The sequence below is a fragment of the Sciurus carolinensis genome, chromosome 2 (genome assembly GCF_902686445.1).
Source record: "Sciurus carolinensis chromosome 2, mSciCar1.2, whole genome shotgun sequence".
Taxonomy (NCBI): Eukaryota; Metazoa; Chordata; class Mammalia; order Rodentia; family Sciuridae; genus Sciurus; species Sciurus carolinensis.
In genome coordinates, this window is record NC_062214.1 from 173,624,021 (window position 1) to 173,646,584 (window position 22,564).

Sequence of the window (22,564 nt, forward strand, 5' to 3'; positions counted from 1 at the left end):
CGGCGTGCCGGGGCCCCGGCCGCCCCTGCGGGCAGAGGAGCGCGAGCGGCGGCGGGAGGAGGGCGCCGGAGGCGGCGGGGGAGGTGAAGGTCAGTGGGTGTGAAGCGCCGGATCCACACCCCCTCCTCCCCTGTCCCCTCCTTCCCTTCCTCTCCGTCCCCCTGTGACGTCTGGAGCTGGCAGCTCCGCCGGTTCCGCATTCCCGACCCCTCCCCGCCGCCCAGGGGCCGCTATATAGCCGGGGCTGATGCAACCCGTCCCGCCGCCCGCCACAGCCTGCGGGAGGGACGCTCGGCGGCCGCGACGGGGGGCGCTGGCGGCGGCGGACGCTGCAGCGGCGGCGGGGCTGGCGCCGCGGCGGCTCCCGGGCCGGGACGGGCCTGGGCACCGGGCGGAGCTCCGCGGCCGGGCGGCAGCGGCGCGGAGTGGGCACGGCGCCTGCAGCCGGGCCCCGGCCCCGGGGGCGCCGCCTCCGCCCGCGGCTTCTGCACGGTGGGTGCGAGGGCGCGCGGGGCCGGGCCGGGCCGGGCCGGGCCGGGCGGGGCGGGGCGGGGCGGGGCGCGCGGCCGCGGCCACCTGGGTCGGCCGTCCCCGCGCGGGCGCAGCGCGGCGAGCCCCGGAACCCGCGCCCCGCCGGGCGGCTCCCGAGCTTCGCCGCCGGCGCTGCAGCCGGTGGCTTCCCGTGCGTTCCCGCCCCGGGACGCCAGGCTCCCACCGCCCCGGGGCAGCCGGGCGCTCCCTCCGTCTCCCTCCCGCGCTCTCCTCCCCCGGCCGTCTGCAGGGAGGTGCTGTCCTAGGGCGGCGGGGAAGGCGGGGTGAGTGGGGAGAAGACTGTCCTCCGAGACCAGACGGGCCGTGGGGGTGGAGGGTGAAAGGCCAGGAGGTGCGGGGCGTGGGGTGGGGATGACAGGGACCTGCTGGCAAGTCGTGTCCTCCCGGAGGTCTCCCAGGAGGGCTTTGAAAGGACTCCGATTCCGATCCAATGGAGAGGGCTTCAGTCAGGGCCAGTGCTCCCGGATTCTGGGTGAGGAGGGAACCTCGGGGTGACCTGGGTTCCCTTTGGGCTTCCCCGTCTTCCATGCCCATTTACATAAGGAGGGAAGCAGGCTTCTCTAGGTAACCAGCCCAGTTTAGAAGGCTCTCTTCTGCTCCTCCCCTCATACAAGGCTGGGCTACCCACTGGACCCCTGCACCTTGGGCTGGCAGAACCAGGCTTTCCCTGGGTCCCTGGAGGAGCTGGGAGGCCCAGGGAACCTTGGATCTTTTGCAGGAACGGAGGGGCCATCTGTGGAGTGAGAGATGGAAAGGTTGGTGGGAAGAAATCAACCGATCCCTTCTGTCAGCTCTGTTTGCAAGATTGCCTGACCCTTTCCCAGAGTGCCACCTCCTCAGTGGCATTCGGGGCACCAGGAATCAGTGGCCTGTCCAGGGTCCTCAAGGCAGATCTGTTCTGGTCTGTGTCTCAGAAGGAGCTTGTGCAGGATAGGTGGGTATACTCCACTCTGAATCCTGGTCAGCTGTCCCCAGGTTTTAGTTTGAGAAGCAGGAGACGCTGTGAAGGTCTGAACCACGTTTGGGTACCTGCTGTCCTTAAAGCCTGCTAGGAACTGTGTTCCTCTCTCTTTCCCCCAGCCTCCCTTCCCTGAGGGGTTTAAAAGACACCTCTGCTTTCACCCCCTTCCCAGCAAATCTGGCTGCAGCTTGAATGGAAAGCTTATCTCCTCTTGCAGGTTTCTAGGGGAGAGTTTAGCCAGGTATCAGGTGTGAGCATGGCTCTGATTTTACAGGGAAGAGAAGCGAGATCTATTCTCGTGCCTCTGGGTGGTTGAGGTTTTGCCTTGCTTAAAGCAGGGAGGATGGATTTCTCAAAGACTCTTCTGTTTCCCCTCTACTTTGGCTCTGGTTCAGAGGTACAGGCAGCTCCAGAATCTTCCTGAAGAGCTGGGTGCTGTGTGATTTGAAGGATTGTAGGAAGGCCTGGATGTGGAGGCGTCTGTTTTTTCTCCTAGTTGGATCAGCCACCTCCAAGGAGATGTGTCCATAGTGGTGACAGTGTCCCCTAGGAAAGGCTCAGATGAGAGTCTTTCCCGCTGGCCCACTGCCAGCTTCTGCAGCCTCCAGGACACACTCCTCTGCCTGCCTGGATCTCTCACCGTCTCCCTGACCTGCTTGCAGGAGGTGTGGGCATCTTTCCAGCCTTCAGCATCCTCTGCAGGGCCCGGCTCTCTGGGCCTCTTCTGTCGTGGGCTACCTGTGCGGCACTGGGAGCTCCTCTTTCTCTTGTCTGCTTCCGGATCCACTCTGGAAAGCAGGGGCCCAACGCAGCCTCCAGGCTGGTCTGCTCGGTGTTCATTCAGCCCAGCTCCACTTGAGCAATCAGAGCCGGGCTGAGGGCAAGCTACATTCTTTTCCGCTGCAGGGTGCAGTTTGCTTTTTTCCATGTGAATGAATTATGTTTGAAACTGAAATGGGAGGAAGAGAAAAATAGAGTGAGTGTGTGTGGGTATGTGCGTGCACATACCTATATGGGCAGGGGGAGAGCAGCAGGCACATTATTTTTCCATTTTCCTTTAATTAAGGCTCTGTGGAGGTGTGTTTGGAAACAGAGGGTCTCCTATGCCTTTGAGGAGGGTGAGAACACTGTTTTGGCTGCGTCCCGGGCCATATGCAGCGTATGGTGGCCAATGAAGCTGGGCCTGGCTCGTTCTGTTGCTTGTCTTGGCAGTCAGTTCTGTGGCTTGTGTTACCAGCTCTGGAACTTCGGGGCTGCCAAGCTCCGTGTGCCTGTGTGTATGTGTGTGCATGCATGTGTGTGCACACTCGTGTGTGTGCGTGTGTATGTGTGTGGTTTGGCCTCTCGGAACTCAGCAGAGACAAATGCCTTAGTGACCCAGGCTTGGAATTTGCAGTCTGTTTCTTTACACTTCTTACTGGCTGTGGGCGGCCGGCCAGAGCCCACCGGTTCAGATTTTTTTTTTAAAGTCTCTTTTCCTGCTGCAGCCCATGGGGTCTGGTCAGAGAGCTCCATTGCCAAAGCTTCAGCTGGCCAGTGACGCTTTCACAAAAAGGACCAATGCAGTTATCACACATTGTGTGCCTGCCTCTGTCCTGCATCGTCCTTGCCACCAAGCAACTGAGCTGGGGTGAGGCAGGAAGAGAGGAGTGAGAACTTGTGCCTTCCCAGCCCCTCAGGTCCTGGGATACAGATTGCTGGCGGGAATGATTTCATGTCATTTATTGAGCACCTACATGAGGCGGATTGTGTCCACAGGCAGGGCCTCACTGGAAGCATTTCTCTGTTCTCCAGGGAAGAGCAGGAATCCCCTGAGGAAGCTTCTGGATTCTTCCATGATTGGGACAGCTATGAGGGATCATGCCTGCCAGTATGCAGTGGCTTCTGACCCCAGCTACCCTTGTTTTTCTTCTTATGAAGGCCCGAGGAACGACCCCTTCCAAGCAGCACCGAGAGGCAGTGGGCTGAGGGAGGCAGAAGGTGCTGGCCTCTGCTCCGGGAGGGGGCCGGAGCCCCAGCCTGCTGCTCCTCCTACTTTAGGGCCAGTGACCTGTGCAACTGCGCCGTGGTCTGCAGCGTGGAGGGAACTGAGGAGAACTGAGGCAGAGTGCAGGCGCGGGGCCTCATTTCTGTGCCTTCGTGGTCAGCCTTGGCCTGGTGCGCTGTTTCTATTCTGTAGTTTAGCACGGGGATGCAGGATGGCCCTGCCACCTTGGCGTTTGGGGCTGGAAAGTAGGAGAGCAGAGAATAATACTCTGGAGAGAATCCGCTTCATAGCTGTAGGAAAGGGAGACTAACTACTGTTAATGAGAACAATCCAGAAGGTACCTTAAGGGGTCATCTAGCTCTACTGCCCCTGCAGGAAGGAAGGCCCTGTGGCCACAATGATTTCATGCTTACCACGTGCAGGTGCTATTCCAAGTATCAAGTAATTTAATCATCTCTGTAGCCTTACAGGGCAAACAACTTTACAGTTGTGGAAAGTAGGGAACAGAGAGGTTAGGGAACTTGACCTAGGTCACACAGCTAGTAAGGGGCAGATCAAGGATTCACACTTAGACCATCTGCCTCTCCAGCTCCTCCTCTCACCTGTCCTGACTCTCCTGCCTGCAGAGCTTGGGACAAACTTCCAAAGAGGGCCTTTGACTGTTTGCCCTTGTTCCCAGTCTTGGGGCACCCTTTTGCTCCTCGTCTTCTGGACCTCCTTGGATGTCGGAGGTTGAATGACCTGCATCATTCAGATTCCAGAGAGAGCAGCACACACGGTTCCTTGGTTCCAAGAAGGGAGGGCGGTTTTTCCTGTGCTCTGTGGTCACTGGTCTGACACCTCTTTGTCCCGGTGGGGGACTCCTACCCTGGCATCCTCTTCCCTTCTGGGAATCTTCCAGGATCCGCTCCCAAGACGCCTGCTCCCCTCTTGCTGGTTCTCAGTGGCAGAATCCTTGCGCTTGAAGGACAGCCCCGCTCTTGCTCCTGGGGCTGGCCTGTAAACTCACTCGCTCCTCTGCGCCCCCCCCCCCCCCCCCCCCCCCCCCGGCTCTTAGCACCAAGCCTCGAGCCTGTCACCACCCATCCCTGCTGCCAGCCTTGCCAGCCTCGCCAGCCTTGCCTGCAGGGGAGCTGACCCTCCCAAAGAGACCCGGACTCTCCCAGCCTCCCTTAAGCCTTTGTTTCTATAGACAGAAAGTTGACAGGGCAGCTCCCGAGTTTCCCTTAACCTCTCTCTTCAACCTGTTTTTTGTTATTCCAGATGAAGATGCTGGTTGGGCACTTTTAATCGGGAGATCCCTTTATAAATGTGACCCTGAAAGCCAGGCTGTTATTTATAGACACTCCCATTAAAGAAGACTTGAGATACTTTATCGCTTTACGTGTAGTAAATGAGACGCACGTAAGGGGGAAAAGCCGAATCTGTTCCCTCTACCCTTGATTCTTTATGTCACAGTGATTTTTCATGTTAATATCTCCCAGTAGATATTTTTGGACTTGAAATGCTTCATGGCTCTTTCTTCTGCTCCTGCAATGCAGCATCCCACTGTGTCCCCACAAGTCCCCAAGGAAGTTGGGTAGAGAGATAGATACCAGATCTTTTCCTCAAGTTTTTTCCCTTTGGATCCATCTGGCCCCAGTTTTATTTAAGCTGGATTTTAGGGAGCTGCTCCATCAAATCAGCCAAAGTCTTAGGCTCAGCAACAGCCTAGGGTCCACTGTGACCCCCTGAACGCTTTCTTATTCGTGCTTGGTTTGTCAGGGCTCATCTTGGATTGGTGCACTCCCCAGCTTTTCTTCACTGGCTAGCTTCCAACTTATTCCTGGTCAGTGTCCCAAATTGCCAAAGTCTCTTTGGATTCTAGGCCTATATTTTGAGGCACAAACCTCATTTCCCAGTTTTGGTGTTTTGCCAACGTACAGAGCTTGCTCTTTATTCACGCATCCCAGTTGCTCAAGGAGTCAAGGCAGTGTTTATCGGCCTTTCAGACCTCCTGAGCCCTGAAGGGGAAAACTCTGGGTTCCTCTCCTGAAGTGTTTAGTGCGTAGTTCTCCTTTTCCCACTAAATTGTTTCCGTATGGAACAACCCGTCTGGGAGATGATTTCACCTCTTGTCATCTTTCCTGTGTCTTCCTTGAAGTGGGTAAGTTCCTCCTCGCTGCTATTGGTTTCCTGCCACCACTGCCACCCCCTATTTCTAGATCCCTAAATCACATCAAATTGTTTTATTTTTCAAATCACCCAAGCTGCCTCTGCGCCTTAGATCGCCAGCCAGCTCTTTGCAGTTAATGAGGATCCAATTAGAAAGGCGGCGGCTCAGCCTCTCCACCTTGTCCCCCTCCGCCAGAGACAGCTGAGTGACTTCTCGCTGTGGTGCCTATCAGGCTGTGGTGTCTCCTAGGAATGGCGTGCGTTGAGGGCTTGGCGGTTATAGCTGAGCAGCGAGGGGCTTCCTTGCAGGGTTAGGAAAGACTGGGAGAGTTTTGCTCGAAAAGAGAGCGTGGTACCTGGTCCCCGGGGCGAGGCTTGTTACGGGGTTGGGTTCGCAAGAGCAGGAATGGCAAGAATTTATAGGGCCACTACTCCCAGGGGCTGGCTACCCCTCTGGGGGTTCCCCAGTAGCAGAAAATTCATTGTATCTTGGGAGCATTTGTTAGTGTCTCATTTATACCATCTGTATGAAAATAAACAGAAGCTCCAAACAGAGCCTGTCGTTCCTGGAACAGAGCAGGGTCTGGCTTCCATCTCCCAGGGTGGCTGAGGCGGGAATGGGGACTCTCTGCAGTATTTCTCTTGGGGGTCTACTGTGGGAGTGAATAACCCGGAGGTGAGATCATGGCCTGATGGTGAGCTTCGAAGCTTCCAGAAACATCCCGGCCCCCCTCACTTGTTTGCTCAGCTCTGAATTCGTTTCATTCATTCGTCGTTTCATTCATTCATTCGTTCATTCATTTGTTCCTTGAAATATTTCTTCATCACCCCTGCTGTGTCAGAAATGATGCCAGGCTCTGGGGTCACCCAGGCAACAACCATCCTCGACTGCTGCCTGTTCCCCAAATCATCTCTCCGCCTGCCAGGTGGTGGCATGGCTGGGCCCCGGCAAGGTGGGTGGGTCCTGGCCCTGGCCCTCGTAGAGGAGGACGGGAGGACAGGCAGTTCACCCAGCATGCCCCGGAGCTGCCTCCTGGTGTGGCAGCCTCAGCCCTGTCTGCAGTGCAGGCCCAGCTCTTGAGGGTGGAGGGTGGCCCTTCCATTGGCCCTGACCCACCTTGGGGTTAGGGAGGATCATAGTTCATCAGCACCCCTGCATGGGAGGCCTCAGGGGCTGCTTCTGTCCGGGCTCCCACTTAGGCTGCTGGATCTCGGTGGTGGGTAGAGTAGAGCGTCCTCTGGGCGAGAGAACGATCCCCAATTCAGGGTTCCTGTCTGAAGTGCATTTTCTGGAAGGCACTTCCTCCAGCTGAAGGCATCCCACAGCTCTTAAACCCCAGGAGGGGGAAAAAAAGGGCAGGGTCCTAAAGTCCAGGGACCAGGAGTCTAGCTCGGTTCTGTCCTTCTCTGGCTGTGTGACCTTGGGCAAGTCATTTAACCTGAGCTTCGGTTTCCTCATGTGCAAAATGAGGATGTGGTTTAGATGAGCACAGGGCCTCCCCCAGCTCTGAGACTGTCACTCGGTGTGAATGAGTCTCAGGCCCTTTTCTGAGGTGGCTCAGGGGACACTAGGTGCTGAGAAGGGAGAGAAAGGATGTGGGGTGGAAAGGAGGGGCCAAGGGCCCAGGTGTGGGACGAAGAGGTGGCGGAGCTCAATGAAGGAGCCCGGGGGTGCCAAACACCAGTGTCGGTGCAAGTCAGAGACTGTGTGTGTGTATGTGGGGTTTCGGGGACGGGCTGCGTGCGTGCCGAGGGTGCAAGGGCTGTGCCACCATCCTTTCTTTTTCTTTTCTTTTCTTTCGGTAGCTCTGGGGATCGAACCCTGGGGCACCCTACCGCTGAACTACGTCCCCAGCCCTTTTTATTTTATTTTGAGACAGGATTTTTCTTCAACCTTGGGATTCTCCTGCTTCAGCCTCCCCAGCAGCTGGGATTGCAAGCGTACAGTCTTTAAACAAAGTGATGTCCTGTGAAGTCTTTGTGGTTTGAAGTTGCAAATCACTCACATGCTTTTGCCCTCAGAGTGCAGAACCTATTAAAAAAAAAAAAAAAAAAAAAAGACGCAGGGCTTGAATGGGGACCAGATCTCTCCCTTGAAAATGACACAGAGACGGACAGTGTGGTTTGCACCCTGGCCAGGACAGGCCCCCTGATGTGCCCCTCTCTTGGGTTCTCCATCTGAGAACCTGAAGGAGGGCCGTTGGTTGTGGGTAACCCTCCAGGGTCACTCGTGTGTGAGACAGAGCCCAACACAGCATGGCTACCTGAGTACATGAACTCTGCCCAACGGCAGCGTGGCCCAGGGAACATCATGGCTCCCCTGTGCTGCCAATGCATCCCTCTCCACGAAAGACCATAGATGTGAGGATGGAAGGACAGGAGGGAGATTTCCCCTGAGAATGTCAGTGACAGTGGAGACTGATTTCACAGTCCGGCCAGTGCAGACAGGTGGGACAAGGGAGGAATGACTTCCTTTCCAGGAAACAAGGCTGCTTTGAAGTGCTGCACTGACCTCCACGTGGGTGGGCGGGCGTGCCTGCCCCTGCCGATAGGAGGCTGTCAGGACCGGTGGAGGGGTGAAGGCAGGGTGGGGATTTGCTCGGGGGCTGGACTTGCCTGGCTTTATTGGCAGATGAGCTTGCTTCAAGAGAATGACTGTCTCTTACCCGTGAGCTTCCCCAGTGTAAGGAAGGCAGAAACAAGTCCCTTGGTGTTGACCTGCCTCATTGCTGTCCTTCCTTCATGCCTGCATGTCTCTTCCCTCGTCAACCTCTTGGGTCAAGCAGGGCGAGTCTGTGTGTTTGCTCTGGGCATGGAGAGACCTCGGAAAAATTGTCTGGTACCCGGGGCCCCTGGGACAGCACCTGCCAGCTACTTCCCTCTCCTCTGCCTCCAAATCGTCTTCACAGACGTCAGACTCACCTCTGACTTGGAGTTGCCTCATTTCATATTCAGGGTGTCTTAACGAGTATGCAGAATAGGCTGTGTGATTCGAGGGGAGGCACGATGCCAGGCCGAAAATAGCTCCCTCTTAAACAGGTGCGAAGGCGCCTGAGCTTCCACCGTTAAAGCTGCCTCTCCCGAGGCGCTCCACTGCCACGTGAATCCCAGCCCTGCCAGTTTTAACCGTGTGCAACCTTGAGCAAGTTTTCTCTCTGAGTTTTGTCTTCTTCCGCCATCCAGGGGCTCTGGCCCAGCCTCCCAGGGCAGATGGAAGGATTGGGTCCCAGCCCAGAGCGCACGCTGGGTAGATGTTACCTGTAACTGCCTTAAGCATCGCTTTAAAAACCCAACGAGAGGGCAAATGCCCCTGGCAGTGCCAGGGATGGTGACCTCAGCATGAGTTAGTTGATTGAGTTTCCCTTGATAATAGAAAGGACTTGTGGGCGGGAAGAATGCCCGAGAGGGCAAGGGATCCAGGAGAGCACTGTGAGAGACGGGCGGGTCCTGGCCAGGCGTGACTGCCCTGTCCTGCTTCTTCTGCCCACTCCAGGCCAGCCTGCCGCTCTTCCTGCTATGATGCCTGGGCAGATCCCCGACCCTTCTGTGACCGCAGGCTCTCTGCCAGGGCTCGGCCCTCTCACCGGACTCCCCAGCTCGGCGCTGACTGCGGAGGAGCTGAAGTACGCCGACATCCGCAACATCGGGGCCATGATCGCGCCCTTGCACTTCCTGGAGGTGAAACTGGGCAAGCGGCCCCAACCGGTAAAAAGTGAGGTGAGCAAGCCCCATTAGTCCAGGTACAGCTCAGGCGCAAGAGACCTGGCTTTGTGCCCGGGGTCTGGCCCTCATTGCGCCGTGGAACCTCGGCCTCGCTGTTTGGAGTGTGGCGAGCAGTAGCTTCTATGCTGCTCCAGGCTTGTTACCTGGGGAATTGACCTCACCGCAGACCTGCCAAGGCAGAATCTGCATTTTAACAAGCTCCCCCTGGGATTCATGGACACATTAAAGTTTGAGAGGCGCCCGACTGGGATAGGAGTCTTAATCTGTCTCAGCTTTTTCCAGGGGCAAGAGAAGCATGATGATAATGATAATGAATAATATCTAGGCAATCTCTCTGGGGTGTTGGGAGGACCAGCAGAGACGATGGAAATGTGCACATGTTTTAAAAGCTGTACACGGGGACACTGATATTGAGCTCTCTTTGAGAGTTTTCATCAGCAACATCTTCAACTTCACCCCTTTCCGCCCCAGTGTGGGACTGAGCGAGTGAACTTGAAAGAAGGCTGGTGTGAGCTCCGTCTGCAAGCAGCTGCCAGAGCTGGGCATGGCCTCAGTCCCAAGCATCATCTGCCTGAGGTGGAGTTTGCAAAGGACTCGCCCACGGAGCGCCCCCCACCCCCAGATCCCCTGCACCTGCAGCTCTCTCTGGCTTTACTTGCAGAAGGGCAAAATTATCCCCCGGGACTGGCGAGAAGGAGAAGTCCCAGCGTGACTGAGTATCAGTGTAGTGCATGCCCTGCCCACTTACTTACCGCTGGGGGTTTGTCCAAAGACCTGCCTGGCAAGGGCCTCAGCAGCCCATTTTAGAGGCCTGGCAGAGTAGCTACCACCTGGCGAGAGGTGAAGAGAGCGGAACCTGGAGGGCTGGAAGTTCTGGAGAGAGGAGCTCCTGAGTGGACACTGGGCATAGGGGGGGCTGCATTGGTTTGCCAGTTAAGGTTCAGCTCTCTCCTAATGAATACCACAAAAATTGCAAAGAAAGGCTTTAGGGGGCATGGCCACTGGTGACAGACTGGCCCCTTGAGGGCTGGATCTGGTTGTCAGATGTGTTTTGTTTGGTCTGTATTGCACTTTCAAAGTACGTTGAATCGACATTTCACTTAAAAATTTTTCGCTTAAAATTATGGGGCATGGCAGTGGCTAAATGGCATGCAGAGCGAGGGCCACTTCATTTTTCCTCTCTCCACTTGTCCACAGTCCCCACCCCATGACCTTGGCCCTACTCACACTGATGACTTTGCATTTGTTAGTGCCAGCTGCCTTTGTCTACCTCCCTGCCTGGTCCCTGCTGTGGCCTTCTGCGCTCAAGACACCTGGACTAGGTCCCTCCTGGGTGCCTACTAGGACGGTGGCTCCTAGTCACTCCCAAGCCCTCCAAACAGCTTGAAAGCAGCTGTTTCTGGGGCATCCCTTAGTACAATTGCTGTCACAGCTATGGCCGAGTGGTGGCAACTGGGGCTCTGTGGCCATGAGCGGGGTGGATGAGGCCTCGGGGGGTGGGGGCTGAGTCTCCACATCTCTCCTTCCCAAAAGGCCCTGGAGGACCTTCCTTTTTTGGAAAAGACCTTTATTTGGGTTGGGTATTTTTACATTTCACAGCCACCCCCAAACTGGTGGCATATGCCCTGTACCTGAGAGTGACGCGCTGTCCTCACAGGCACCCACAGACGTGTACCATCCAGGCTGTGAAAATAACAAGCCGTTTTTAGGGCATATTTGCATGTCCTCTTGCTGGCTCCTTCGCTGTCAGACTGCAGTGCGGGGGCGAAGAGGCAGATGGAGCCCAGGAGACTGCACCTCACGGGGCCAACCAGTCCTCCCCGGGAATCCACCTCCCAGGTCAGGCCCCAGGGGCGGGGCAGCTCATTCTTGGAGCAGTTGTACCCAAAGTGGGTGGGAGAGAAACTTGCAGCTGATGAAGGTCCCATCCGAAGATCTATCTGCAGGTGGCAAACTGCCCTTTGTGGATTTTCACGTTGGCATTGTAGTCGAAGTTTCTTGAATGATAATGAGGTACTAGCTCACGTCGATTAAACCTTCAGTACGTACCAGGCAGGCCCCATGCTGAGAGCGTAACACGCATGATCTCATTTCTTCCTCCCCCAATCCTGGTGACCAGGTTACCCCCGTATTGGGCAGAAGGATTTTGAGGTCTAGGGAGGAGGTTCAGTGACTTAGGGTCATGCTGCCGGCAGCAGCGGCACTGGGGTCTGGATGATGTTGGAGGTGTTGCTGTCACCATAGCAATATCTCCCTGTCCCTGAGCCAAGCACCAGGTGTGTACCAAGCACTGTGTGAAGTACCTCATTCATCTCACACAAGAACCCTGTGTTGTTGTGATGTTCGATTGAGGTTGACAAGGCTAAGAGAGGTCCAAGGTCACCTGCCAGGAAGCGAAACCAGCAGTCTGACTTTAGAGACAAGTTTTAACCGAATGCTGTGGCCTCCCATGTCCCCTAAGTCCTTTCCAGGCTTCTAACCAGAGATCTATCTGGCTGAGAAGGCCGGTCCCAGAAGACTTGACCATTTCGATGGCATGGCCTGTTTGGTACTGAGTCCTGTGGTTCTGTGGCCTCGTGGTCTCCCAGACCCCAAGAGAGCACAGGCCGGGCCTCACTCAAGGGAGTCATGACACAGCAGACTCTTGGGCTGTCCGCCTCATAGAGGTCATCTCCTGGGCCTTGTCCAAGTGCATGAAGGAGTTCAGTAAAAGAGAACCAGAGGAATTAAGTTAAGTAGCAAGTTTGTGATCTATACACTGCATTGTGCTGATTATTTTCTGTGAGACATAACGTTAAATTGTTTTGGTATCAACTGCTTGCCTGTGGTCCATTTGCTAAGCGCCTCGTGTGTGCCAAGCCCTGGAATCTGAACCATGAACAAAGGAGACAGCATCCCTGTCTTGGAACTCTGTGTAGTAGATGGGCAGTCTTTTACCCTGCAGGATGAAGACCAGGCAGTGATCAGTCCTGTGAGGAAAAGTTAAGCCCCCATGGGGTCAATACAGGCAGGATGCTCATCCTGCTGGTTGGTCCGGGACTCAGGGGACACTCTGTCCCTGGCTTTGGGACTTTTGGAGCTGTTGCTTCTTTCTGGGCTCTCTCTTCTTTCTTTGCCAATATTCCTTTGCAAGACAGCTTTGCTCTCTAGTTGTTTCTAGACCTTTCCTTCCTTCCTTGTTTGTTCTATAGCTCCTTAAATTTGGACTCCTAAACCAGTCCCTACTGGCCGGGAGGTCCAGGTCATCTGCTGCTGTGGCCACTCTTGCACACTTGGCCACACCCTTGCACACTTAGTGCACACTCACCTGCTGGATAGACTCCCTTCTCCCGAGGCAACTCTGCAGTGCTCTGGAAGGGGGCTTTCTGGTTCAAAGGAGGCTGGTCTGGATGACCTTTCAGGAAAGAAGTTATAAACTGTCATTCCAAGGTCAGTCACCAGCCTGCAGATGCAGCCCACAGTATCCCATCGGTCCCTCCCTTTCTTCCTTCCTTCTATCTCTGAGTGAGTTGCCATATTTGAAAGCTAGGAAATGTGGACTTTTTTTTTTTTTTTTTTATAAAACCAGAATATCTGGCCACTCTAGCCTTGTAGGCAACAAGATGTGGGAGCTGAGGAGCAGCTGCCTGTGCTACCAGGAGGTCTTTATTTTGCTGCAGGCCCCACTACTCCCTGTTGCTTTGCACCTGGCCCACTTCACACTGCCTGTGTTTGAGTCTCTGTTCTGGGTTTAGGTCCCAAGGGCAGGGACTTCCACCAGACTGTTTTACTTCCACCATTTTACTTCCACCAGACTGTTCAGTTCCTCACATGGATCGTGTATTAATACCTGCTTACTGGTCTGGGCATTATTAGCTGTGTCACTTAAATTCAAATTTTTCTATTCCTCCATTACTATATGTCTAGTCGTCCTAGTTCTTATCTTGTGTTATACAGACACACACACACACACACACACACTCCTACCTTTATTTTATTTATTTATTTTTATGTGGTGCTGGGGATCAATCCCAGTGCCCCATGCATGCTAAGCAAGTGTTTGACCTCTGAACCACAACCCCAGCCCACTTACCTTGTTCTTGTTCCATGGTTTTCTATTTCTGAATTTAAAGGACTGCAGGTAGAAGAAAAAGGAGAAAAGGGAGAACACAAATCAAATCAAGTCATCCATTCCCCAAACTTGGCCGATCATCCTCACAGGTTAGGGAAACTTCTTTAGATCTTGGATTTCCAGACGCTACCCCAGGCCACTGGAATCAGAATCTCTGATTTCGGGAACCTCTTCACTAGTCGGCTCAGAGATTACTCAGAGCCTTTTTGAGCATGACTCTAAGCCATTTATACCTTTCCTCCAGCCCTGTGATCCTTCGGGGTTGCTTTCTGTGGGTTTAACCTCAAGGAATTGGTGTGTGCACACCATCACATACTGCCCTTTCCAGCTTGGTGCAGTTTCCAGCACATTCTCACCTGGTGACTAGATCCATTTCTCATCATCTTTAGAGCAGGAGAAGAAATGTAGCTATTGGTGGATTTCACACTGGTGACTTCCCAATTTCTTCAGAGCCCTGTGAAACATTTCAAGGACTTTCACCTTTGTGTGAAAGGTGAATTGGAATCTGTGAGCCATCGGGTATCCTCAGAAAGCAGTTCACTCTCAGATGCAGGTGATGTCCTCAGAGTATGTTCATAAAAGAGACTAAGATATCCATCCATGTTTCTAGCCTAAGCATAAAATGTTGCCCCAAACCAGCTGGTGTGCGGGGAAAACATTGGCCTTAACTTGCTTGTGTTTTTAGTGACTTGAAATGTAAAGGCAGCCCACTGAGATTTTTTAGCAAGCCTTGCATAATTGGTTTTTAATTTGTGGCTCTTTGGAATAGCATTGGCTTTCTTCCCCTGGCTGAGATGCTTTTTTTTTTTTTTTTTTTTTTTTTTTTTCTGGTCTCATACTTGGTTGGCAGAGATCCAATCTGTCCTTTCTTTGAAATCCTGAATTTCCACTTTAGTTCCTTCAATTAGTTGGCACATTTTAAAAAGTGGCTAGCTTTTTTGTTTTTAAACAATTACATTTGAGAGGGAATGAGTGATAGTGACTGAAAGTGATGAGAGAATTTGACACTGACCCGTGTGGTACTGAGTCTCATGTGATCCCATACCCTGAGCATTCACGGGGTTCTAGAGATGATGCCTGTCACCTAATAAGATACGCACATGTAAGGTAGGATTATGACTTGACTTGCAAATGTGTGAATTACACAAGTTTCTTTTTATAATTGATCCAAAAACTTGTTTACTTGGACTTTCATTTCCTGGAGGGTCCCTTGCCCCGGAAGTGCTAGGCAGCCCGAGTGTTGGGAGACACCTAGGTAATGTGAGAGTCGGGAACCATCCTGGCTTCCTAGTCAGAGGGGCTGCTAGAGCTCTGGGCTTGAGTTTAAGCTTCAGAGTTCACAATGCGGCTCTGTCGCTCATCCCCAGGAGGACCTTGAACAAGGCAGCTGCTCCTTCTGAGCATACGTGTCCTCAGCGAGGAAGTTGAAACTCATCAAGTTTCGTCACGAGGGTTAACTGGGACATTGAGTGCAGAGATGACATTAACAATAGCGCGAGTTCCTTTACCTGTAAATTACCTCTGTTGGGACCTTAGTACCAGTGTAGTGAATCACCTAATCTGACAGCTTGTCCTTCTGATGTGTTGAGTCTGTGTCCTGGAGTGCAGGGAAGCAAGCAGACCTTCCTGTTTCTGATGGTTCATGGAGTTTAACTGCAGCTGGAGTTCCGGTTATCTTCATACTGTGTGAGCGGGAAGATCCTTCAGCCCTCTGTTTCCCCTCAGTTGCCTTGGGCGACCCCTTATCTTGTTTCCTGTGGTGTTAAGCTTATTGCTGGATTCCCATCAGCCACCAGTTTCTTAGCAGCCCTATGAAATGACCTCTTCAGTCAGTGCTGGTCATCTTACTTTGGTGTTCCCAGATCCACTGGCAACGTGGACTCCAAGTTAGGAAGTTGAGTTTTCTCCCAGGTGAGGCTCACCTTGATCAACAATGTGGAGCCATTCAAGTCTCTCTCCCCAAAAAGGCACAAAGCGACGTGGCCTGAAGCTGGAGCGTGAAGTCCTAGAAGGACATGCAGACAGATTCAAGCAGGCTGCAGAGGTTCTGGGAATAGGGTCCCAGGCCTCCTCTGGGCCTAGCACCCCTCAAGGCTGTGCACATCCTGCCGTATGCTGTGCTGGTCTCTGTGACTTCAGCGTCCCCCTTTACTGTGCACAGTGCATGTGCACACTCGGGATGACAAGCCCCCCACTGCTTGCCTCCTCCCTACCCCCTGACAAACTAGCCCCCACCAATAAAGACCCAGGCTTTTTGCAAACAGTGCAGCAAGATGTTGCATTGGAATAGTTTGACCCCGGAGAGGTCACTAGATTTGAGCTTCAATTTTCTCCCTTGTAAATATGTGGGAGAAAAAAAAAAAAAAGACATGTGATGTAGGTATTTTTAGCTCTGTGGAAACATTTCCCTGGTCAGGAATAAAGAAGAAGTAAGTTGGAAGCTGGCTCTCAAATGTGAGATCAGGGAGCGAACAGCATATTATGACTGTGTTAGTCAGCTTTGTATTGCTGTGACAAAATGCCTGAGAAAATAACTTGAAGGAGGAAAGACTTATTTGGGCTCATAGTTTCAGAGGTTTCAGTCTGTGGTCACTGGGCTCCATTATTTTGGATCCTGTGTGAGGCAGAACATCATGGCAGGGAGCATGTGGTAGAGTAGAGCTGTTCTCATAGTGACCAGGAAACAGAAAGAGAGAGAAAGAGAGAGAACATAGGGCCCAGGATAAGATATCCCCTTTGAGGACATACCCCAGTGACCTACTTCCTTTAACTAGGCCCCACCTCCTAAAGTTTCCACCATCTTCCGGTAGTGTAGCACACGAGCTTTGGGGGACATTCCAGATCCAAACTATAACAACTCTCACATCTCGAATAATCCAAGAACAGATGGGAAGCTAGCCAAGGGAGCCTGGTCACTAGAGAAGGGGGCCGGCTCCTCAAGGTAGCATGGTGAGAAATGAAGTAAATAGTCAACAAGAGCTGAAAAGCACATTGGTCTAATGAGTGTGGAAGAAGATCTGGGGAAGTTTTTGAACAGTGGACCAGGAATGGGATAACCTGAATGTAGACTTTAGATTGTGAACGAAATGAAACCAAGACACGCTCAAGGGCTTCCCTGGACACTGAAATTCGGGAACCTTCCTCTCACTTACTTGATGACTGGGTTTGTGTTTATAAATTCGATATTTTACCAACATTGACTCATTTTCTACTTCAAGAAAAACAAGACTGTCTTTGTTTTTGTTTTCCTGGAAGGATTTTTTTTAAAATGGGGGTAGAGAAACCTCTACCTCAGACTATAAACAAAAATCAACTCAAGATAGATCAAAGACCTAAACTTAAGAGCTAAAACCATAAAACTCTTAGAAGAAAATAGCTGTAAATCTTTATGACCTTGGATTAAGCAATGATTTCTTAGATATGACACCAAAAACACAAACAACAACAAAAAATAGAGTAGACATCATAAAAGTTGAGAACTTTTGTGCTTTAAAGGACACAAAGTATAAAAAGACAATCACAGAATAAAAGAAAGTTTTTGCAAATCACGTATCTGATAGGTGGTTTGTATTAAAACACACACATATATAAACCTATTACAATTGAATAATAAAAAGGCAACCCAGTTGTAAATGGCCAAAGGATCTCAATGTACATTTCTTCAAAGAAAAAATTTAAGTGTCTACTGAGTGCATGAAAAACTGTTTAACATCAATAAGCATCAGGAAATGCAAATGAGAACCCAGTGAATTACCACTTCACACCCACTAGGATGGTTATAACAAAAAAAAGAGACACACTAGCAGGTATTGGTGAGGATGTGAAGAAGCGATAATAAGATGTTGGTGGGGATGTAATGGTGCAGCCTCTTTGGAGAAGAGTCTGGCAGTTCCTCCAATGGCTAAACAGAGTTACCACATGATCTAGCAATTCCATACCCAGTAGAAAGGAAAACATGTCCACACAAAAACTTGGACATGAATATTTGTAGAAACATTATGCATAATATCCCCAAAGTGGAAATAACTCAGATGACTATCGATTGGCTGATAAATAAAGGGCTACATGTCCATCCAATGGGATATTATTTGGCCATGAAGAGGAACGAAATACCTGCATGCTACAATAGAGATGAAACTCAAAAACATCTCCTGAGTAAAAGAAGCCCTTCAGAGAGGACCATTTATTGCATAATTCATATATATGAAATGTCCAGAATAGGCAAATTCATAGAGACAGGAAATAGAACTTGGTCCCCTGGTCCCCTAGTGCTAAGAAAATGGGAAGAATGGGGAGTGACAGCTATAGGTTGTGGGGTTTCTTTCAGAAGTGATGGAAATGTTCCAAAATTGATTATAGTGAGAGTGGGACATCACTAAAAGCTGATGAAGTGTGTATTTCCTTGGGTACTCCATGTGATGTGTGGGAATTTTATCTCAATAAAACTTTTTAAAATGGGAAAGGATAGCATCTACCTCATGGGACATGGGAAGGATTAAAAGGGGTAACGTAGCACATCACCATGTGTGTCGCTTTGCTCCATAATTAGTAGCCATGGCTAGTAAATCCCCTTTTTAGGCCAGTAGCAGTGAAGAAGCCAGGAGCTTTTTTGGGTTATTTTCTGTTCTTTCCTTCTTACTGATAGTAGCCTTCCGGAAACAAAGACTTAGATGGGATTCGGTACAGAACTGCAGAGGAAAGGGTCTAGAACAGGGGTGTCTAACTGGCTGCACATCAGAATCCCCTGGAGAGCCTTCTCATTGGATTGGCCTGATGGAGCAGTAAGTTTTAGCTACTGGTTGAAACCAGCCTAGGTCTTTGAAGGAGTAAGGACAATGTGTTTAGGACAGATGGCTTCCCGAAGCCATGAACTTGATGGTTTGCAAACTTCTTTGCAGACATCATGTCTTCTGATCTGTTCCAACAACGCTGGGAGGCAGGTGTCATTAGTACCACTAGTTGCTGGGGAACGAGGCTCCTTGAGATCAAGTCACCTGCCAGGGCCTCATTTTTAAAGCATAATCTCTCCTCTTCTATTTAAAAGAAAGCAAGACCCACATACATGCTCAAATCTATTAGTTATCAAATTGAATACCTTGGAGAGCGCGGCCAAGGTGCATCTGCTGCCAGGCTGATCTGTTCTGCAGAGGCTTTAGAACAAAGCTCTTTCTGCTACTTGTCTTTAACTGACGGGCCTCCTGAGAGTGCACAGCAGCCGAGGAAGCAGTCTGTCTGTCTGCCCCGATACCTGACATTTGTAACTAACTTCTGACCTGACTGTCCAAGGAGAACAAAAGAGGAATAATCTGCATGCCGCATCTGTCAAATCTGCAACTGTCCCACATAACCTCTGAGTTAAAAGTTGTGTATCAATCAAAACACATCTTATTTTCTCATGTGACTATAATAAGTGTATGTTACAACTGTAAGCCTGTAGATAAAATTCTGCTTTGTCTAAATTTAGTATTTTGCAGTATCATGTGAATAAGCAGCTTCTGCTGAAACCGCTCTAAAATCCTCTCGGTTTTATGTCTTGGTATTCCCCAAAGTCGGTTCACAGACCACCAACACCCGCATCTGGGAGCTTGTTAGAAGTGCTAGACTCTTGGGTCTTGCCCTAACCTACTGAAACCCACGCCATAGAGGGTGGGGCTGAGAGATCCGTGATGCAATAAGCCCCCCAGGGGACTCAGATGCTTTCTGCCTGTTTAGATGACCTGATGGTGCCTTCGAACTCTAACTATCAAAGATCCTATCTGCGAATGGTTGCAAGGATCTAAACCAACGTTTTTCTTCAAACCTATCTCCAGTTTCCTGGATGGTTCTGCCTGCCATGAATGCATGTAGTACCTGAATCTCAGCGAGGCAGGACTTGCTCTCTGAATCACGGTTCCAAACCAGTTATTTCCACATCTGGGGATCCTAGGCATGGCATTGCCAGTCTCCGTGTCTTAAGCGACTTCCCAACTAATTAAGCAGCAGATTTTGCCAATAGCAAGATGCTTTATTGTTTTCCAAAAGGGGAATCATAGGAGCTATTCTGAGGCCAAAGGAGCCTCATTTCTGCTCCTAAAGTGGAGTCTCAGCTGCTCTGGTCTAATAACTGGGGGGTTGCTCCACATGCCTGGCCGCGGGGTAGTGGGGTGAGGGGACAGCTCTGTCGGGCCTCCTCTGCCTCAGTGTGGCCAAGCCTTTCTTTACCCCTCTGAACTTTGATTGCATCCAAATCCTTACGCATATCACTCACAGTAAAATCACCCTTCCATCCTTTGGGCCAGGCATCCCTGGTTGGGAACTCATTTGGCCCTGTCACCTCGGTGTGATTTTTATTAGCAGGCGTTCAGTACCCTCCGTGTAGAGGTGGCCCGTTCTGCTGGGCAATTTGTCTGTTATCTATGTCTTGTGCCAGAAAGAAATTGGCTGAAATCCGTGTTTTAGCCGCACGCCCTGCATACAGATTAAACGGAGCTGCCTTGGTGGAGAATAATTAAACCAAGGACCTTGCTTTTCACCTTCGTGATGAAAGACAAATGACTTCCAAGGCTTTAATAGGATGGCACTTGAAGTAGTCTTTGACTTTGGCCAACTTGGGGCTTTCAGAAGGGCCCGCTCATAGATATTCAGTGCCAGGACTGCACTTTCGTGTAATTGTGGAGAGTCCTTCAGCAGGAGCTCCTCTCTCTGTTTTCTGACCTGGTGTAATCCAGGCACATTACACCACTCGCTGCTGTGGTTCCAGAATTGGTTTCGACTGGATCGGAACTCTTTGAGAAGAAAATGGGTTTCCCTGGCAGGTATATTCTGCTTCTTACTCATCTTTTGGGGTGTTGAGAGTCCTGGGGGGCCACTATTTCTCTCCTTTTCTCCTCTGTTAGAGCTGTTGTGGGGCAAGAAACTAGACTAATTGCCTAGTGGGAAACCAGACCCCACTAAACAAACCATAAATGGGGGGGGGGGACCCAAAAACTGGAATAGACACATTTTAACAAGTCATCCTTCTCTAAATGGCTCTTTTCCAGCAAAGGAGTTCCCAGCAGTCTTTGTCTCTTTTCCTCTTCCGTGGTGGTTTTCTGCCTGTGCCAAGGTGACTTCTGGACTTTCTCAAATTTGTAGCAAGTGTTTGCTTTTTCCTCAGCAGGACCATCCGCAAATGGGTGTCAGCCTGCCCAGCAGGCTTTCTCAGGCTTTGTTCCAAACACAATGGTCTCTTCTTAGCAGTGGAGACAAGCTGGCTTTTTGAGAGATTGGCCCTTCCCCAGTCTGTTCATAGAAACCAGCACAAAGCCTGGTTTATAGGTTCTCTTAACCCAGAAAAAAGTTTTTCCTGTGGACAAGAGGGGTTGGGAGGTCCAAGGCCAGAGAACTGCTTCCTCTTGCTGAAATGTGGGGAGACAGAGAAGTTGGTGGGATGGATCCACCTGTGGGCACTGATGCCCAACAAAGAATACAGGTTGTCAGGCTTCCAGTTCCAAGAAGGTGCCCTCTGGCTGGTCCTGCCACTGTCCCAGCTGGGGTCCTGGGCAGACTCACTCCCCTTTCTTGAACTGGAACTCCTGGCCTGATGATGCATGAGGGCATGTGGATCTCCTCAGTTCTGGAACCTCTGGAGGGAGCTTAGTTTACAGCTTTGCCCCTTCCCACCATTTCCTACAGATGTTGAGACCACTGAGCTGCCCGTTCTCCATGCATGCCCAGCCATGGGAACTGAGTGAGTCACTTTGGCAGGTGGGACTGTTGCCTCTGCCAACTCCTATCCAGAGCTTTCACCTGGTGGTTGGCTGAGCTGCTGCGAGCACAACTTCTGTGAATGGGTTTGTGCACAGGCAAAGGTGTTTCGTTTTGTCCCGGGGCTGGAGTGAGGTAGAAAGAGCACTGGACAGGGAGTCAGGAGTCCTGGGTTCTGGTCCAGGCCACTAACTGTGGACCAGGCCTCTCTCCCTCCCTTTAGCCAACATGTAGTGAGCAATACTGATTGCCACAAACTCTGCAAGGTACCAGGAATGCAAAAAGTCAACAAAGCACAGACTTCGTTCTCATGGAACTCCCAGTTTGGTGAAGGAGGCTGAAACTGGGGATAGAATACGATGCAGTAGAGACCAGGAGGAGCTCAGAGTTGTGCGGGAGCTCAGAGAAGAGGATACCTCCTCAGCCTGGAGGGTGTGAGATCTGGGAGGATTTCTGTGGGAGGTGATGCTCCAGCTGAATGTATAGAGACATGGAAGCAAGCCAAGGGGACAGTGCGGCAAAGGCATGCCGCCAGGGAAGCGTGAGGCAGAGAGGAGCTCAGAGCTTCTGAGCACAGACACAGGATTGGGGTGGATGGCGGGTGAGACCACAGGAGTGAGGCCAAGTCCAGGGATCCCTGCTTGACATTAGGGAGCCTGGGCTTTATCCTGAAGGTAAGAAGGGCCACTTCTTGCCATCAAAGATCAGTGACTGGGCCATATTTGTATTTTGGAAAGATCCCTCCAGTGGCTAGGATGGAGGATGGTCATGCCGAATTGGAGTCCTAGAAAGTGGCGGTGGGGATAGACAGTGAGGACACATCTGAGGACTGACTCGGTGTGGACCTGGATGACCTCTGTGTTCAAAGCTGGAGCTAATGGCAACAGGTGAGGGTGAGGCCCGAGTTTCTAACTCTGGGGAAATGGGAGTAGGTGGGCCAGCGGGAGTGGAGAGATGCAGGAACCAGCGGTCGGCAAAGGCTTTGAGGCACTGAGGACGTTCACACCAAGTGTTCAGCTGGCCGTTGAATGGCTGGGTCTGAAAACAAGGGTGTATTGGCATTCAAAGCCACGCGAGTGGATGGACTGCTCCAGAGAGAACAGAAGGCCAGGGATGAGCCTGGAAGCATCACCTGGACATAGGGAGAGGGTCCCGGGCAACAGACTGAAGAGGCACAATCAGAGGACAGACAAGCTGAGTGTCATGAACTCAGGACACAGAGAATCCAGGAACAGGGATGGTATATAGTCAGCACAGGAGGCAGGAGGCTCAGGAGATGAACTTAGCAGTGTCCTTTACACTTGTCCTGAGGTCCCTATCCCTGTCCTCAAGTGTGAGCCTTGGAACCTAG

At 51.6% G+C, this 22,564-nt stretch overlaps 1 protein-coding gene across 2 annotated transcripts in view; it reads left to right on the forward strand.

Annotated features, from left to right (window-relative positions):
- The first annotated feature begins 251 nt into the window (after positions 1 to 251).
- The window catches only part of Jdp2 (Jun dimerization protein 2), a 37,645-nt gene continuing 15,332 nt past the window's right edge, over positions 252 to 22,564 (forward strand). The window contains exons 1-2 of one of the 2 annotated variants that reach the window (XM_047541540.1): positions 252 to 492; positions 9,148 to 9,371. In XM_047541540.1, coding sequence (XP_047397496.1) covers positions 9,171 to 9,371 — 201 coding nt within the window. In that variant the 5' untranslated portion in view covers positions 252 to 492; positions 9,148 to 9,170. Of the gene's footprint in view, positions 493 to 597; positions 816 to 9,147; positions 9,372 to 22,564 lie in introns of those variants that run through there. The other variant, XM_047541541.1, reaches the window with a different exon arrangement.